Source organism: Pelecanus crispus, chromosome 1 (assembly GCF_030463565.1).
Source record: "Pelecanus crispus isolate bPelCri1 chromosome 1, bPelCri1.pri, whole genome shotgun sequence".
Classification (NCBI taxonomy): Eukaryota; Metazoa; Chordata; class Aves; order Pelecaniformes; family Pelecanidae; genus Pelecanus; species Pelecanus crispus.
This window is the reverse complement of record NC_134643.1, coordinates 74,044,114-74,064,557: the sequence shown is the minus strand read 5'-3', so window position 1 is coordinate 74,064,557 and position 20,444 is coordinate 74,044,114. Positions and strand designations below refer to the sequence as shown.

Here is a 20,444-nt window from a genome sequence, read left to right as displayed (position 1 = left end):
AGTCCAATTTTAGTGCATTAGGAATAAACAATTAATGGTACTTAAATCCAATGTTTGCAAGCAAACTTTTTGCCATAGAGGAGCCCATCAAACAGTAATTCCTACTTCTCTCTAGACATTCATAAAGTTGCAAACATTTTTGACACTGCTGTAAGTGCTGTGCTTTTGATACAGCTCTCGGGACTCTTGCAACAACCACAACACAGAATTTTGTTTAAAGAGCTACCTACAGGTTTCCTCCTCTGGCCCCTGCAACACTTGTGCTGTGGGCAGGACTTCTGGTTTCTACAGGCAGAAGCTTGGACCTCCTTGACCCCCTACCCTGCTCATTGGCCCAGCTCCAGCAGCAGAGCCCAGGAGAGCTGATGGGGCCATGAACCCAAAGAAACATCTGCGGAAGACAAGGCGCAGAGATAAGGCGCCAACTGCCAAAGGCCAACCCATAAGTTGCTGAAGGTGCCAGGGATTCATGCTGGGAAGTGCAAGAAACAGGGGTTGAAGCAGTGGAAGGATTGACTGGGGAGCTGTTGCCCACAGTACGATTCAAAATGCGTATTCTCAATTCATAAAGTCTCAAACAGTAATTTCAGATGGACAGAGAAAGATTATGGAAAGGAGACAATAACTGGTAAATAAATGTAGTAAATTTAGGGCAATTTCTTAGCTTTTGGCTAAGAGTCAGGTTTCAATGAGGAAGGTGGACAGTATTCACCAATATTACTTTGATGAAACACCTTCAATGAGAGTTTCAAGTCTATCACAGAAAAATGGGAGATGTCAGAAAGGACATAATTTTACCAAATGCAGTTTTAGTATCCTTACGATTTCCAAAAGAGGTAAACTTTACTTCTGGATTTTCTAAATACTTAATGGAGAAATAAGTGTTCTGTGATGTATTCTACCCTTTCCCAGGAATTTCTGTAATGTATCAACGATGATTAAAAACAAACAAACAAAAAAAACCCCACCTGTATTTTGAAAAGAAAATCTGGAGTCAGCAGCTACACAATATTCTCAGAATTCAGCGTAACCACACAGTAATTCCTTATTTGCTTTAAAAATCCCTGATAATTAAAATAAAGGCTACACATAATGTAAGCTTTGAATAGAATAAGACTTCAGTGTTGCCTCTTCATACTTAAAAAATTATTTGTAAGAAAAAACTCATGTACCAAACAAAAATCCAACTCACTGTTTTGCCTTGGAGGCTCTGAGGAGTAACAGGCTGTAAACTCAGACCTGCTGGCATTGACCTTCTGTCGGGCACAAAGACATGCTGTACAAAAACAAAATAGCACAGTATGATCCATAATTATCTAAAGACTCAACAACTATTAAATGCTAAAAAAAAAAAGTTCAACTTTTTTTAAAAAGGCAACTTCATGCTCATGACAAATTTGCTATGATTTGTGCCAGCTTTGGCCAGTCATGCTCCCTGCTGATCTACCATCTAGGACACTTGAGTAGGCTACCTCTAACTTCTAGAAATAACCCAGCTTTCATCATTCATTTAATTAAAAGTCCTCCCTCGCAGCTGTTCCCCTAATCATAGCCCATGTAAACAACAACAATTTTAGTTTTTCACCCACCACTGAAAGCTGTTTAAAACACTAAGATCTCTATACAGATGGAGTTTAAATCTTAAATTTACCCTACTGATTTCAAACAGTCTTCTAATTTCCCACATCTCAAAAACAGGTTTGTGTTTCTGAGTTAATGGAAAAAGCTAGTTGTGTAACCAAAAAAACCACCACAAACCAAATAGCATGAAAAATCATAGAATCATAGAATCATTTAGGTTGGAAAAGACCTTTAAGATCATCCAGTCCAACCATTGGGAAAAAAAAAAAATTGGGAAAAAAACCCCCAAAGGTAAGTAAGAATTTTATATAAAAGATGCTAAATATGAAATGAAATACTAGCATAAAATGTTGCACATGGAAAAAATATGAGAAAGCAAAACCTGGCTGAAAGGGCAAGTGAGCACATGTTCTGCAGCACTGGTATTTCTCAGATTTGAGAGGAGCACTGATTACTAAATTTCCAGTGCAGTTGAGACATAAAGGATGTCACAACAAAATGACTCCTTTGTTGACAGGAACCTAAAAACTTCCCAAAACAAGACTTAGTAATCAATTGTAAGTTGTTTAAACTTAAGATGTAGTTAAAGATTTTTTTTCCTGCATCAAGAAACATAAAGGAACTTGAGATAAAGATTTAGGAAAAACATTCAGGAGCATTTTATGCAAACTATAGTTTTACATCCAACTGAAAGAGTAATTTTTATGTAATTATCTCCAATCTATTAAAAAACATCTGTAACACAAGCATGATGGATAGAGCAGAGCCACATACAGCACCCAAGTTTACAATTCTTCATGTCTTTCTCTCACTGATGAAGACCAGCAAAGTTACACTAGTCAAGCACAAAGGTTGTGTGCAAGTAGGCTCTGATCTTTAGTGATCTCCCTGATAATTCAAAGGCATCGAAAGAAATGACTACACTCAGTTTTCTGCTGGAACCCAAGGCAGCCAAACTTGTGGCTGAAGAATAGAAAACAGCACATGGAAAGAAATCTGGGATTTTCAGTCCTCAGAGTTGCAGCTAAAAAAGCTGGAAAGGAGAAAGATTTCTGTACATAAAGCAAACTATTCTGAATAATTTGTCTATTGACTCCTTTTCTTTCCTTTAGAGGAACATAATAACATGGACAGTAATATTAGGACAACTAGGTTTTCACCTAGCGTATTAAAAATCTAAAGGTTGTAAAAAGATATTTTTCTAAATGCTTTTTAAAATCAAACCTTTCTCCATGAAAACAGTGATGTAACTTAATCTTTGTTATAATCAAATATACTACAGTGCAACACAAGTTTTACAGTAACCGTATACTTCCTACTAAAAATCCTTGTAAATAAGATTTTTTTAACTATTAAAATAAGCATTTTTACCTTAGTATGATGCGTCCTGTGTCTGCGATCAATAGTTACATCTCCCCTTTGCACTGGTGAAGACACTTCTGATCTGTAGGTCCGCTGTGGGGAATATCCTTGGAAACCAGCAATTGAACCATGAGAAGGTGAGGTGGGAATCGAATGCATTGTCTGATCAGAAATATTAATCATAGTTTTTGGGCTGCTTAAAGTACTGTGTCTAGTAAGAGTTGTTTGCTTGTTGTAAAACTGACGTTGCTGCCATTCATAGAGCTGCCACATTGTGTCATCGCGCATCGACCTCCGTTTTTCTTCGGCTGTCACTGGTCCTATGGCTCTGTCGTAAGCTGACGGCGTTATGCTGCAGAGGCTCTCCGGCCGTGCCTTACTGTTTCTTGGCAGTGTTCTGTAGCCTTCTGGGTACCGGGGTAGAACTTGAGGTCGATGGCTTGGCATGTTTCTTGGTAACGTCTGATATGAGATTATGCTGAAACACAGATTTTCGTTTTATTAGTGGACAGCACTATTATTATGGCAATATAAAGTTTTTTAATATTGGTTAGGGTTTATCTAGCTAACTCTTACCTTTTTCTTTTTCTTAATACTACAAGTGTCATTTTAAAAACATGCAAGAAAATCAAGATGACAATTAAAGAATCAACTACACTGATTGAATGCACTGTAGCAGACAAAACTGGATCCTCTCTCTGATTAGACATTTGATTAATCAAGGCTCAGTGCTGGGTCCTGCACTTGGGTCACAACAACCCCATGCAACGCTACGGGCTTGGGGAAGAGTGGCTGGAAAGCTGCCTGGCTGAAAAGGACCTGGGAATGCTGGTCGACAGCCGGCTGAATACAAGCTGGCAGTGTGCCCAGGTGGCCAAGACCACCAACAGCATCCTGGCTTGTATCAGAAACAGTGTGGACAGCAGGACTAGGGAAGTGGTCATCCCCTTGTACTCGGCACTAGTGAGGCCGCACCTGGAATACTGTGTTCAGTTTGGGGCCCCTCATTACAAGAAAGACATTGAGGTGCTGGAGCATGTCCAAAGAAGGGCAACGAAGCTGGTGAAGGGTCTGGAGCACAAGTCTTATGAGGAGCGGCTCAGGGAGCTGGGGTTGTTTAGCCTGGGGAAAACAAGGCTCAGGGGAGACCTTATCGCTCTCTACAACTACCTGAAAAGAGGCTGGAGCAAGGTGGGTGTCGGTCTCTCTTCCCTAGTAACAAGTGATAGGACAAGAAGAAATGGCCTCAAGTTGCACCAGGGGAGATTTAGATTGGATATTAAGAAAAATTTCTTCACTGAAAGGGTTGTCAGGCATTGGAACAGGCTGCCCAGGGCAGTAGCTGAGTCCCCACCCCTGGAGGTATTGAGAAGACCTGTAGATGTGGTGCTTAGGGACATGCTTTAGTGGTGGACTTGGCAGTGCTAGGTTAATGGTTGGACTTGATGATCTTAAAGGTCTTTTCCAACCTAAACGATTCTATGTTAGATGATTACATAATCCACATTTCATCATTTTACCAGTTTAACAGTCTAGTAGTGTCAAGTTTAGCTCAAATCTTGTAGCTTGTCCACATGCTGGATAGGTCAAAGTTTTGAAAGCTTTGAAGTTCTATACTGTTTCCATTTGAGCCCATTTTAAATGTTCTCTTTTTCAAAAGTGAAAAAATCTCCTGTTGCTTCCCTAAGAAAATCTTGAGCAATTACTATGGACATAAAAAAAAATTATGATTTTTTTGAACAGCAGACCAAGGAAAAAGAGCAGTAATTGTCTAATGAAATTATATTTTGCAATTGTCAAGGACAAGCCATTCCATATCAGCTATTCAAGCGAAACAAATAGCAAAGTATTTCTTTGTTTGATAATAATATTGTATTGCTTTTCAACTTGGATATGAATTCAAAGGCTTATTCTTTAATTTGTTGCCACATTAAAATTCTGGAGTGCCAGTCATTTAGCAACTTTCAGCATTATTTGAAATGCAAAATTTTCCATACCGAGTATCAATGCATGCTTAAGTATGACAAAGCATTTCTTGTTTTTTCAGAGGACAAAATCTAGGTCATAAACATTGATTCATTCAACCCTTATCTAAAATTCAGATAAGCACCTCTTTAAGCCTTTTGCTACTGATCACATCTATGATAGATGCTTTCCCAGAAACAACAAAACTCATCTCAAATTGGACATGATTCAGCCATCAGAGGGCAGCAGCTTCTAGCTACACGCCAGACTAATTCAAACTAAAATCCCTGCCACCACAAGGCACCAGAATCTGAAGGTGGTTTTGAAATACTTCAGTGCCACAAAAACATTAAAGAAATGATGCAGGGCAAATGGCAAGGTAAACCAGCATTGTGCATGTTAGATCCTTATGGAATAGCTATCAAGGAAATTGGTGATGGTAAAACCTACTTTTCACTGAAAATATTTAAGCTGAGTACTTATGATCACCTGTAACATTTTGGAGATGAAAACTGCTATAAAAAGCTTTACATACAAAATCTGCTACAGTTTCTGAAGCTTTCCGAGAATTAATTATTATCCCCATTTTGTAGATTGGACAGCTTTCCATTCTCACAGAAAAATTACAAAAAAAGGGCAATGGGTTCTAAATCCTATTCTTTTGCTGCAAAACCTGCTTAAATACCTCTAAATTTCTTCATGTAACATACCACTAATGATAAGGGCTTTTATCCATCTCCATATTTAAAAAACAACCAACCAAGACGCTTTTGGGTTCAACTTCTAACTTCTGGGTTCTAATTTCAAAATATTATTTTAGCTATTCACAGATGGGTATGGTGAAGCCTAATATATTCATGAAGATATCCAGTAGCTAGCACCTCACTCACTGAAGCTGCTCTCCCATTTTATTAATTAAATGGGCAGTATAATCCTGTTGGCTCCTTTAAATATCCTGGACAATTTGAAGAAAAGCTGTCTGAAGTTCTTACTATGTAAAGAATAGCAATTTAATGTCTGCATGCAATTACTTATATTCTAGAACATTTAAGAAGATAACATATCCATCTTCTATTGGTAAACCACAAAAACTGTAAAAAGCCCAACCACCTCAATATTAAGCCTTGTTTTACATGATTTGATAAAATCAAAACAGATTCACCAATGTCCTGTTGATACTTGCAAAAATGTCATTCTAGTCAAATCCAAAAAACAACTCTAGACAGCACTGCAGCTTATAGATGCCTTGCACACAGGGGGAGACTGCTGCAGGCAGTCAAGCAGTCACACACTCTGTGAGGTTGCAAAAGATTTCTGCAACTGTCATCATAAATAGCTCCCTACAAATGTTCCCATATGAAAAAAAAAAAACTTCCACATGAGTTTATAGACTCATTATAGACACCTTTAGAGATTGTCTCTAGCATTACTGTTGGGTAGCAATACTGGTTCTGGTGTCCGAGTTGGACTATTTGGGAAGGCAACTTTGCTGCTAAACCTTTAGGGGCTCAGTTCCACAATGTTATGAATACCCTCAGATTGAAACTTCAAAATAGCCCTTCATCCTAAAGAATGCACATACCAGCTGGCCCAGAATACAGAACCTTCCCATGCAAATCAAGCAAAGGGTGGCAGAGTGAAGACGGAAACCTGGTGCTGTACAGCATGCATTTATTATTTAGGATGAGGCTTATATGGGCTAGGTGGGGAGAGGGAGGCTTACACCCCGGGCTAGCAGCAACAAAAACCCTCACTTAGCACCATGCAGCCCTTCTGCACTTTTTCACATTTGAGAAAGACCACTCAAGTGAACCACTTTTGGTGAAAATATTTACTCATAACTGACTTGTGCAAAATTAATTCATTAAAATGATACTGAAGTGGAATGTTTTTATTTAAAAAACATATATTCTTGGTTTTAAAAAAGGGGTTGTCTTCCTCAAGGCATCAGTTGTCTTTATTCGTGTGGCTCTGGCAAAACTAGACATCTAGATCCACGGAAATGGCAGATAACAGCTTCAAGAATTAAAAACTGCATTGCCGTCATTCTCATTAATTTCTCAGGAAATCAGACTACTAAGGGGTCAGTGTGTTCCTCTAAAAAATAAGTAGTTTTACAGTAAACCCTTTCCATTCCATATCGAGGACAGCTAACAGCTCCTGTTTTACATATAGTTACTTAAATGAACCTGTTTGTTATCATTTTAGTGTTCTTAAACTCTGAATTTTTTTTTTCAGTCTGACACACCAGAGATACTGTTTGGTCCTCCATAATTTCTCTAACACATTAGAGAGACAGATGCAATGGAAAGCATCTTTGTTAAAAGTCAGAAACTTTTCCCCACTACGTGAAGACCACTTTTCTCAAGAATTCAAGTTATGAGGTGAACAGGTCTTACTACAAACAGCCTTACTAGCTCCTCACCCCAACCTTAAGCTTTAACATAAACTGGATCTTCTTTCTACTCTCATTCACCAACTTGAATTCTACTTAAATTTCTGTCTCCAGCCAGAAACTGGCAATTTGAACAAAAATAAAATTTAAAATTTTAATGGAACTACATTCTAAAGACATCACTAACCATTAGAAATTTGGATCATTATTCAAGGTCACTTCCACACAAAGCAAAAAAGGTAGCTCAAGGCCAACTCCTTTTCTGTTTGCTACCTTTATGTAGAACTGCAGTTGAAAGCATACTGTTTGTGCTATCAGTGCCACCCTTATCTAAGCAACAAGTGGCCTCTAGAGTCAAGGATAAAATATTGTTAATTACTAACATATTGTTAACAGTACTTCCCTCTGTTTGATTCCCACAATGAAATCAGTTTTAGGGTTTATATACTTGCTCGCAACTGAAAACAAATCGCACAGCTATTCAAATTTCTCCTGTTTGGTTGCAAATTTTACAGTTCAATTAAAAAAAAAAAAAGATCTAATTCACCAAAGAGCCTTCTCAGTTCTCATTACAGAAGCATGAATAATAAATGTCAGAGTGTACAAGTCACTCTCTATACTGGAAGTTCAAACTTGATCAAACTACATGTTAAGTACTTTATGAAACAACACATTAACAATTCCTAATTATATTTAATGAAGGACTAAAGGCAATGAGGAAATGTTCAACCAAGTTTGGCAAGTGTAAGTCAAATTAATGTACATTTTTCATGTTTTTGCAAAAACTGAAAAGCCCTCAACCCCCGTATTTTGAAATTTGCAGAAAACACATTTTCTGAACTTGGTTCTACCTTAAGCTCTGCTCTGCCACCCATCTATATGCAAACTCCCTAATTTCCAGCTCTTCAAAATATCTCCTGTGATAGCATCTCCATTAATTCCTATCTAATATAATATTAAAAACTTTTATATTTTACTGGTAGAGCTGCTTGTCTGTAAGCCAGCCTGGAAACAACGTCCCTACACTTCCGTCAGACAGAAAAATTGCTATTGGCACAAGATTTAATGTAATTCACACATAATATTAAAGCTTCATGAATGAGCACTGGAACTCAATATTAGAACTGGGAGATGTTTAATTTCATGAGAAGAGAAGCTTTAGGCATCAAGGTAGTTAGATTTCTATGACTTACTCTTAGGTAAAGCTTCTCTCTCTTCAATTAAAGATTGTTTAAAATTCAAAAGCTCCCTGGAATATGTTTGAAGAATTTTAAGTAAAATATTATTACAAGAATTTGTGAACAAAAATGCAGAAGACAGGGCAATTTCAAAAACAGATTTTTAGAGGAAAAAAGAATTGTTATGATTGATGACACCTTCTCTCTGCTAGGATAGAGAAATTTCTAACACCCAAAAAGGGTTTCTGGCCATTTTTATTTATTAAGTTATTAATATAGTTTAATTTATTAATAATCACTCAAATCTTAATAAAAGAAAAACTTTAGTAAATCTGTTCTGAGCAGTCATCCAGGTACTTCTGACAGAGAACAATGAATTAAATATTTATGTAACATAGACCAAAACCTAAAGAATCTAACCAGGATACAAGTCTAAGTATTATTTGCTAGAAAGCCTAGCAAAAAAAAAGAAACAAAACCACATAGCACTTACCCTCTTGCTTCTTCTTCTTGTCCTTTTCCTCTTTGTATTTTAATCCACTGTTCCAACTGCAGCATTGAATTAGTTCTCTGCATAACTCGTTCAGACTCCATATGTGACTGAACCGCATTGTGCTGACCTCCATCTCCAGTGTCCGCCAGGACAACACCAACAGCTTTATTCTCAGACCCATTTAAATGAACTGGTCTGAAGTGTCCAGCCTGAATCGTGGTTATGGGTAAAGTCCTATATTCGGATCCCAAAGGATTTAGCTTTACACTGTTAATTTTTGTTAATGGTTTATCTTGCCCAACTTTCTGGAACCCATATTTTTCAGCTTCCAAAGCTTTCTTTTCCTCATTTTTGTTCACTTCTTTGTCTTTCTGGTTATTTTGTGCCTCTGGCTTAATTAGCACCCGATGGTTTGAAATATTATTTGCCTCTCGAGGTGGTGTATTTTCAGTGGTTAACTTCTCTACTCTGGAAAGGAATATATGACAAGTGTTAATATCAACAAAAAAAAAATCATTAAAAAACAGTAATAAAAAATGAAAAGTGAATATATTTGTGTTTATCAGGGTTCTTTCAGTGAATCCCTGTCCAGATATTTTACACCAGTATCTTGTCTTTGAGAGAAAAATCCAGGACATATTTTCACAATAACCAAGCACAGGCTGTTTTTTTGTTGTTGCTGTTGTTTTGTTTTTTTCATTTTGGTTTTGTTTTGGGGGTGGGGGTGGTGTTTGGGGATTTTTCGGTTTTTTGTTTGGTTGGTTGGTTTTGGGTATTTTTGATTGGAGAGTGTGAGTGTTTCTTCTTCCATGCTTCTCTATTTCTTTGCTATTTTAAAAGCATTTATAACATGGGGTAAATTTTTTAAGCCAACTTCAAATTAAACCCCTAGAAAAAAATGTGCACAAGAGGAAATAAAACCAGAGTCTGAAAAAGTAGATGTTCAGTTCCTGGAGGGCTGGACGTTCAAACAGTGAAAATATTCAGTGGCTCTCCAAGAGCTAAAGCTTCCAGATGTCAACAGCCTGAAATGCAGACGATTTTTAAAGCCATCTTTAAAAAAGGTAGCAGATTACATTGCTGACGAGCTTGTGATTCACAATACTGCTGAATTTAACATATAATGAGCTCCTTTAAAGAAAGCAAACAACTTTTCATGGTCACTGGCATCAATTAGGTTTCTCTGCTATGTTATCACTTTGGCTGGCATACATTTTGTGGAAAATAACTGTGGCTTCCCTTATTTTAAGGGGAAAAATAGCTGCTGACTTAGGGAACTGTACCACAAAAATAATGATATTTTTAGAACAGTTACTGCTTTACAGTACTTACACAAGTACTCAATGTATGGAGTTCTATTAGCTATCTTCTTTTTAAAATTTCAAAATGTCAAGAAGCTGTATCTTCTTCCATACTGGGACGTGAACTGAACAACCAGCTCAGATAGTGACTTTTTTTTTCCAGTGTACTAGAAAAAACCCACAAAACCCCTAAAATGTTTTGATCAACATTTTTTTGGTATGGGAGGAAAGAAGAGGAAGAGACATAATTCTTTAAGAATACAGCTCTGTATAAAACCAAACCAAGAACAAAACTTGATATTAAGATGATGTCAACCTTTCACACTGTTTTGCATCTTTTTTGCAAATGCATTATTCATCTTTATAACGGTGTCCAGTTCAAATGCCTAATCTGTGTGTAAAAAGGCCATCACATACACAACTGACCAAGAGCACAAGTATGACTGTTCCTCTGAAAAATGCTCTAGTTCCAAGTAGAGTAACTACTAGACTAACATAGCTGTAAGCATTTTTGCTCTCCCTGTCTTTAACATGAGGCTTAAATGTCCAACAAGTCTACACTTCCCCAGCAGATTATTTAAGCCATGAATTCCCACCAGGCCAACAACTCTTTGGGACAGAGCCTCAGCACATACATGAAGGACTGAAAACTGTAAGGTCCTTATAAAATACTACCCACTGCTAATAACATTGGACACTTAATTTTAAATGCGCCTCTCATTACCACCCTACTCTTGCTATGAATTTTCCATGACGTGAAAGGAATCAAGAAACTCCTGCCTTGACGAGTACACCATTCCAAACATATCAGTCAGAAACAGCAAGACATCAACATCCTCTGCATACTGTACGTGAAGTAGAATAAAATGCTCATGCACTTTACATGTTAACAAGGGGTGTGGGTTTTTTTCCCCATGCCTCTTCCTGACATAGCTGTGATGATCCCAATCTCTACTTGATACTTCATAATGTTATGAAAGTCCTCCAAAATTCACTCTATTAATATAAGTAGGTCAAAATAGTCCTTTTCTTTCAGTGATTATTCCTGAGCTGCCGATGTAAAAGCATACACACATCAAACATATTGCAAATGAAAACATTCATACAAAATATCTAACATGAATATCTCTCTGGCTGTATGCTTCAGCATTATTTTTAAACACAGTGGGTTTTTTTTACATGAGTAGTAAATGCAGATGTTAGATACATCTGATGTTTTCTGCTAGCAGAAAGGAGAGGGTAATATTTCTGCCAACCATAACTTATAGAGAAAAAACATCTCAACGTAGAACCAGGTTTTATGTAGACTTTTGTGGGGGAGGACACATGTGGTGGAACTGCTATACCTACGTCATCTTTTCTATAATTTCCAAGTATCAGCAAAGAAATGCTATGCTAATCTCCTGCTGCAATTTAAAAGTGAGGTGTTTTCTCTCCCCCCCTCCCCCCCCCCGCCAAGACTTTAAACTGTTCCCAAGACCAAACATTTCTGCCTAGGTTCCTTCTCAAGGTTATGGAAAAAAACTGGTTCATCTCCTCCCTCCCTCCTGAAAACTGTACTACCCAGTGTTCTACCACAAACTAAAGCAATTCCCCAAACAGGAGACTGAATGAAAAACTCCATGTCCCACAATTATCAAGTCAAAAAAGGGTGTTAAAGTTTCAGTTTTCAGCCAGCACTCAAGAGTTTACAAATAAATATAAGCACTACCTTGCAAATAATCCTACACATGGGCATTAATATCTGCAACATGCCTTAACAGTACCACCTACCCCCTTATATAGCACTTAATACCAATCTTTCTCAAGGTGCTTTACAGCACAGAAGCAGTTGCCATTTTACAGATGGAAAAATCTATGGTGCGGAGGGAGAGTGGCATCTCTGAGGACATTCATCAGATAGGTGGCAAAGTCAAGACTTGGCACAGTGTTTGATTCACAGTATCATAGTACTTTCCACTGTAGATCTTAATTAAAAACCAACAAACCCCAAAGTCACTGAATTGTTTTTCCATGCAATCTCTATGCTGTATCACTTGTTACTATGGTTATACACAACAGAGCCAAGCATTTATATTTGACGTTCTTTGGGATGGTATAGAGGCTGAATGACTGACATTCAAATAGACTTCTGGGCTCCCCTTTAACTGTGTGCATCAAATTAATCAACTCGGTGTGAGCAAGAGATCTTTTTCCACAGCAAAGGATCCAAATGGGAAAGAATTATCAGAAACTAATAGGTAAAAGTAAGAAACATAAATCTGTATTTATATTTGGCTCTGTATTTATACCTGGCTCTCAAAGACATATTCAACAAGACTTGCAGGTTATGTTGAAGGCGGGAGAGGGAGAAGACAAAAGAGAACAAGCATTGAACATACGTGTTTCAGCATATACTGAATGCAATTTATACGTTTCGACAACAAAACAGGAATAATATGTATGGAACAGTAATACAGGAAAAGTACTATTTTCCACTGTTTTATGTAAGTAAATAATTCTGAAGGGGGTGGGGAGGGTATGTAATCAAGTACCAGACAGACATGAAGACTGATTTAACAAAGCCAGGCAGAGGCATTTGGAAAGAAAAAGCCTTCTTTTCCAAATACAGTGACATTGGTAAACCCCCACTGTGGACGTCATCATGCCAACAAGTGCTTTTTTGGCAGGTTAGCTTATGCTGTTCAGGGAGAGTAACTACGCTAGGAGGGAAAAAAACCCCACCACTCTTCTTAGTACATGCTGCATCACTCAGCAGAAACAAAGGCTCTGGCACACACAGCTAACAGGGAAAGGATAGAAAAATGTTGCTCTCAAACATGAAGCTGGTGAAGGGTCTGGAGCACAGGCCTTATGAGGAGCATCTGAGGGAACTGGGGTTGTTTAGTCTGGAGAAGAGGTGGCTGAGGGGAGACCTTATCGCTCTCTACAACTACCTGAAAGGAGGTTGTAGTGAGGTGGGTGTTGGTCTCTTCTCCCAAGTAGTTAGCGATAGGATGAGAGGAAATGGGCTCAAGCTGCGCCAGGCGGGGTTTAGGTTGGAAATTAGGAAAAATTTCTTTATGGAAAGGGTAGTCAAGCATTGGAACAGGCTGCCCAGAGAGGTGGTGGGGTCACCATCCCTGGAAGTGTTCAAAAAACGGGTAGACGTGGCACTTTGGGACATGGTTTAGTGGACATGGTGGTGTTGGGTTGATGGTTGGACTGATGATCTTAGAGATCCTTTCCAACCCTAATGATTCCTTGTTTTTACTTTCATTATAAATAATCCAGCCACCCAGCCAGGAAACAGAAAATTCCTACTCTACCTTTAATTGGTTTAGTGGTGGACTTGGTAATGTTAGGTTAATGGTTGGACTGGATGATCTTAAAGGTCTTTTCCAACCTAAACGATTCTATGATTCTATGAGAGAGTAGAGAAATCAGCATTTAGGGTAAAAATGATATATCAGTATGTTGGCGGGCATTAGCATCTACAAACACAAGAAAGCAATCAGTACTCATAGATACAACTTAACTGTGGTCTGCAGTGATACAACATGGAATAAGCAAGATGTTTTGCTAATCCAGCAAGGTTGTTTGAGATCATATTTTAAGTCATAAGCATAAGTAGTTCCTCACTGACTGAAGTATTTGTGTTTAATTATTTTGATATGTCTCTCAGTACATTATTAAACTTGAATTTACTATCTAGGTAAAATTAAAACAAAAATGTTTAGAAAGGAGTAATTACAGTTAAGTCAATAGGACCAAATAATATTTGTCCTTCCCTGCAGTTATACATCAGAAGGGAGTTTTTCTGCTCTGACTGCAGATCAGTTCTAAAAGAAATGGTTACATTTTTATTTGCTCACTTCAGTACCTCATTTCTGTATTATGTGGCTAACTACATGTGGAAAGTAAGAATATTTTATGGAAAACTGGGCAAAATCCCCACAACTTAATGTTTAAATATTCCTTTTATCTTTTTTCTCTCCAAAGAACTCACATCCTCAGAAAAATAAAGATGCAGATTGTAGCTCTGAAATTATTTAAAGCTGAAACATTCAATTTAACAGACTGTTGGGTTTGGATTTCCAGAGTATAGTAAGCAGTGAAGTACCTGACTTCTAGATTTAAAGAACTATACTGTAAAAACTCTCACTTCTCATTGGGTATATATTAACAAGCAGTTAAGAGTGGCTCAACATCAGGTTGCATAAATATTTAAGGAAGTAAGTTCTTAATAATTCTAGCTATTGTATTGTAAGTAGTCTGTTAGAAAACTGTATTCAGTACAATGTTAGAACCTCTCGAAAAAACAGAATCAGGAAACAAAGGCACTGGCTGAATTTGACTGAACCAAAATCATTTATGCTTAGAGCTATGTGCATGCCAAACTTTAGGTTACTTTGAGATGAGGTAATACAACACTTTAATACTTAACAGATTTTTACAGGGAAGAAACAGTATTTCTTCTGGATATGATCATATCCTGCTACATGGTTCATTTTAAGAACTGTTTTGATAGCCAAAAGATGGATTCTTTAGAAAACAGATGTCTGAAGGATTTTCTTCCTTACTATAGCTAACACACACAAAAGTCTTCAAGACTTCACTGGTCTTGAAATGTATTTTCTCTCAAGTAATTATTTCAAGACTACTAACAAACTTTTCAAAGAGGTCACATCTACTTCTGTTTTATTCTAGGGTTTCTTGCCTGAATTAAAACAACAAGATGGTGTTACATAAGTCTCTTTTCTTGTTGCTTTTCTGACACTTGTTTTGGCTGTTGGCAAGCCCATTCTGCCCATGACATCCAGGCAGAAAACCAGTGATTTTGCTGCTGAGTGCTTTTCTACTCGTTTAGTGTGCTACACTGATTGACCAAGGAGTAAGATAAGCACCCGAAGCAATGCAAGGCAGATTGCAGGAGCACGTATAGCTGGATGAAAAGTGTTAGATGAGCTCAGCCGTATTGGAAATCCCCACCGTTTGCCAATATGCTGCCAAACACCTGAAATAGGCAGTGCTGGAGTAGGCACTGCAGCTCAAAGAAGTGGGTAGGAATGCATGGCCAAGCATTTTGGGAGGCTAGAACACCCTTCACGGCAGCGGACCGCACATTGGTCTTGTTAGAGCAGCCATGGCACTGCAGCCTAGGAAGGACAACTAGCCTGCAAAGCTGTGCCGGGCACCAGGGTGAGCTAACTACAGATCTTGCTAGGCTCTGAGGCAGCAAACATGACTGTACATGTATATTAGTGAACTGCACAAAAAAGCAGATATTTACATTATCATTTTGGATTGCTTCTTATGTTAAAAGAAATGTCACAAGTAATAATGTAACACCTGTCTATATAATTAGGTATACCAAATATCTTCTATAGAGCATTGACTATTACGGGAGAGACTATGAAGAAGACACTTATTATCTGTCAGATGGAGATGTACTTTTTTCACATTAAATTTTTTCTACTACAAATATGTCCTCTTCAAACGTTCAATCTTCACAGTATTGCAAACACCAAATGAAGGTCATTTCACTGGTTCAAAGAGATTCAAAATGGCCCACTTCAGTATTATTCCCCCTACAAAGTGCTTATACAATCAGTACTTGATTTTTGTTTGAAGGTAAGAGGGTCTGATTTGGTTTAATCTTTTCTCCATCTGTACGCTACCACAGCTATCTGCAATACACAATGCGAACCAAAACTGATTTTTCAGATTGAGTTTATTATTCAGTAAGCTAAATGAGATCATTTTTTTGTCAAGGTAACACCATTCTTTTAAATACAATCTCTCAAAAGCTCTGAATGAAGAAATTAAAAGGTGAAAGTGCTATTAAGTACCTACTTGCTTATGCTCTATCTCACTCTGCTTATCCCTTTCCCATATCATCTGTTGTTCCCAAACAAGAGGAGGGTTACAGGAGACAACGAATGTAACGTCTTCATATAGAATATGAAATAATACATAAGCAGATCAAATTTCATTGTGGTGATTGGACCACCTACTACTCCTCCTTCCTACAAGCTGAAACCTTTTATTTTCAGTAATTTTGGGAAAAAGAAACATGACAGCTGAGAGCTTGAAGCACATGTGTTATTCCATTGTACAGAGAACAATGGATTTTTCTATGACGCTATTTCACTATGCTGTCCAATGCAAAGAATGAAATACTTCATACATTATCTATGTATTTAAAGGATATTAGAAACAAAAGCTAAGATTTCAACCTTTTTTTTTAAGATTAGTGACTAAACAGTTGCACAGGAACAAATTTGAAAGAGTTCTGAGTTTACAGTTATGCTTCTGAATATTCCATAGATTGGGGTAAGTGAAAGTGTCACTACGTTTGACTGAGAAGCTCACAAAACTTTAAAACATATAAGTCTAAAAGTGTCTAATCATTCTGCACTCCATGTTATGCTTCTGTCAGCATCATACTGGAACATGGGCTATAGAAATGTTAGGAACGAGTTAAGAGGAATGACTTGCACTGGTGATGCAAAATTCAGAAAGACTGCTTGTGTTTTGAAAAGTTCCATGTGCTCACTCTTGCACAAAAATTGTACCTTTTCCTTCTTTGGTGCCTGTGTCTATGGAATTTTTTACCTTTCTTTTTTTTTTTTTTACCCTTAAAATTTCTCAGCATTGCTGCCATTCGTTTAGCTCCAGTGCAGCAGGAACTAATGGAGTGCAGAAGTAGATCAAGTGACAGCAGCCATCAGCAGTAATTTCTGTGCCATCAAGAACAAAGAGCTTTCAAGTTTACCATTGATAAGGGTTTCCATCATAGATGACACGGAGCCAACGCAAAGGACAACACTCAGAGAGAAACGACTCTTACTGCATAGACAGCAACAGACAATATTAATTTTCTGAGAACACAAGGCTTCCAGTGGTAACTTGCTTCTCATTGTCAACACATGGATACATAAAGGATAAGGCTCCCGATCAGGTAAGCATAAATTTGATGACAGCTTAATGATGAACAAGAATGGCTCCCCACAGATTGCCCATAGGTGCAACTGTTTCATTTAGCCAGAAACTACGGTTGCAAATTTGAGAGTATAAGCCAAAGACTACCACCAGCTGAGCTGCTATTGCTGTTCAGTCAGGAGGGCAGGGAAGTCAAACATGCCTGCACACAGTACTTGCCATTGCAATTCTTTTGATGCTGCTGGCTAAAGGAACTAGTCAGGTTTTTGTTTCCTAGCCTTTTACTCACAAGGCATCTGCATTCAGAACGGAACTTACATTATTTTTACTACTTCAAAATTTTATTAAACATTGCTAAATTAGTAAGGGTTCTTCAATATAAGGAGAAGTTACTTCAGCCAATTTACAATCTATTTTAAGGTATGCCCTTTCATTTAGTAAACCAAACTAAATATGAGGAAGAAATACACTGTGCCACTGTTTTGAAAATCCACATTACCTTTTCACAGGCTCTGTCTGCACAAGTGCTGCATCTGTCATGGCTTTCATCCACAACTCCATTTCCTTCCCTGTATCTGTGCAGAAATAATAGGTCCTCATGTTTGGATGAGCTGCCTGATTGGAAATGACATGGTCATTGCAATAAAAATGTAAGATTCTGTAAAAGAAGAGAGGCAAATAATGTTACTGTATACTCACTCTAATGTTTTCTATAATAAGATTTCTGCAAATAATATTAACAGAAAAAATATCGGAAGGAATACTTCAATGTTTCTCTGTCACTGCATTCATATTTTCAAAATAATTGCTGATAATTTTCAATCATAGCTGCTTCTTCATTAATACACTCAATAAAAAGCCCTTAAATTTCTTCAATCTATTAAAAACTATCTTGACTATCCATTAATGTAAAGTAATATAATTATTACAAATAAGATTTTGGCATAGATTTTTGCAGTCTGAATGATACAGTAAGTTTTAATTTGTACTTACCATAGTAAATAAATGATGTGTGGCTTAGGAGGCCAAATGAAGAGCCAAAAGGAGCTCATAAAACAAATAAACAAAAAAGTCAAGAGAAAATATTTAGTAGAGTGATTTATATCATGATAAAAAAGATTAGCTGAGAAACACCCCTAACAATGATTCACATAATATTGTGATTTAAGTGATGACAAAACCTTGTTTTTATTTATATGTAAAGATACTTTGTATCTAAATGACTAAAGAACTTTCATTAGTGGGATAAGTCTAGCTGCAGATACAGTCTACAATTCTAAAACACCACACAGTATTTAAGATCCATGAACTAAAAATTAAAGACTAATAAGTGATATTAATCCATTTTCTCATTCTAGTAATTATATCTATATTTACATCAGGCTAAATACTTGAATCCTCTGCTACCGTATTATGCAAAAATCAGTCTCAGAAGCTGTTTGTCAATCCTGTTTTGCATAACAACTCAGTAAAACGAGTTCTGTTCGCTAGGCTATTGTGCTTTCAGAGATAAAATTAAACTGAAAATTTAATTCCCTTACCTTAAAGGCATATTTGCGGTTAATATGGTCCTCAGGAGAAAGCACAGATATCTGAAAACTAGGTAGAAGTATGCTACCCAGTATTCCTTCTTCTTTCTCATCTGTGAATGTATAGTCTTTGATTAGAGAAACAAAGCGTTTTGACACATAATACTTACATTCAGACCCTTCAGTGAAACTCTGTACTTAACACCACAAGATCAGTAACAAGAAGTTTACCTCGGAAGAAAATGCATTAGAGAATCAGAAAGCCAGACTGATTTGTTAGGTAGGTACCTGTATATGGTCTCATTAGTGTGCAGTCCACAAAAGCAATTGTGCAGTCCCTCTCTGCAACACATACGACAGAACCCACATCACACAAGCATGCACCCCAAAAAACCTGCTAAGCACTGTGAAATCCAGGTCATTTGAATATGACCACCTTCAACTTTTTCCCAAGATGGACAAGCACAAAAAACCCTCCTGAGAGTGCCAGCTCTCTAAGTTAAAGTACATGAGCTACCTTATGGAAAACACCACAAACAGCTTCACCTAGAGTTTTTCTGGGGATCAGTGCTTACCTGCATATGATTTCAAAACTGAAAAGTAGATGGAAGTCAAGCCTCTAATTCAGTGACAAGAACAATACCTGCTATCTATTGCCTGCTCAGTAAAAACTGTGAATACCCATGAGAACAGAAGTATTTTTTAAAATACTGTTTATGGTTGTTGGTCTTTGAGAAAATTTGCACATTCCTCTTCTGATATAGGGCATATTAAGCTACGAGATTGTAATAATTCCCATGAACTGTTTACACTCACATTCTATTCGTAAGAATGCATATTTCAGACTATTTGTAAAAAATATACCACCACCAAACACCCTTTTTTAAGAACACTGGTTTTTTGTAAAATTTTAGAACAATACTTTACAATAATAAATTGACATTTTAATTGGAAGGAACCACCAGCTCTTAAATCCAATTACACTTTAATAAAGGAATAATCAGATGCAATTCCCAAAGTCAATCTTAATTGTATTTCAGATACAGAACTTCTATTCACAACCACTATCTTAGGAGATTGTCCCCCATAACACTTCTCTTAGTTGAAGATGCTGCCCACAACAAATGACTATGTTTCTATGAGATTAAGATGAAAACATAGATATTCCAAAGTTTCAAGCATGGAAAAGTTATAGTTACAGTTAAAATACATGTAAACAGCACAAAAGGACTACCTCTTCTACCCAGATTTAAAAATCTTTTCCTGGTTCTTGTTTACTCACTAAATTCTGAAAAGCCACAATTTTCCTTTGAGTTATTCATATGGGAAAAGCTCTGCCCAGCCGTATTAGCATTACATAACATGCTAGATGTAAAAGTTACACTTTCTTGGATAATTATTTAATTGAGAACAGAGCTAAAATTATTCCGATTAGAAGGTAGAAGTGAAATGAAGAGAGTAGATTTATTTTCAGGTACTCGACTGTACTCACAAGTATGCCTGAAACCATCCCATCTCCCCCTCTCAAATATTTACTCCTTGCTAGCCACACACACACAAAATTCTGCCTTTTTTCCCCTGTCCCAGAATGGATGGCAAATGTTAGGGTTTACTTTATTTGGACTGCTGTTTTGGGGAGAAAGTCCCTCCTGTCAGATTATACTCTGATTTATGACTAACTCACACCCACTAATACCATGTAAAAGCATTAAGCAT

The 20,444-nt window shown here is 37.2% G+C and overlaps 1 protein-coding gene across 2 annotated transcripts in view; it reads right to left on the bottom strand.

Annotated features, from left to right (window-relative positions):
- The window catches only part of PLEKHA5 (pleckstrin homology domain containing A5), a 71,359-nt gene that overhangs the window by 37,732 nt on the left and 13,183 nt on the right, over positions 1-20,444 (bottom strand). For both annotated transcript variants that reach the window (XM_075727710.1, XM_075727711.1), the window contains exons 4-8: positions 18,741-18,841; positions 17,699-17,814; positions 8,975-9,442; positions 2,953-3,421; positions 1,193-1,276 (exon numbers count right to left, since the gene is read on the bottom strand). In XM_075727710.1, the coding sequence (XP_075583825.1) occupies positions 1,193-1,276; positions 2,953-3,421; positions 8,975-9,442; positions 17,699-17,814; positions 18,741-18,841 (1,238 nt within the window). The remainder of the gene's footprint in view (positions 1-1,192; positions 1,277-2,952; positions 3,422-8,974; positions 9,443-17,698; positions 17,815-18,740; positions 18,842-20,444) is intronic.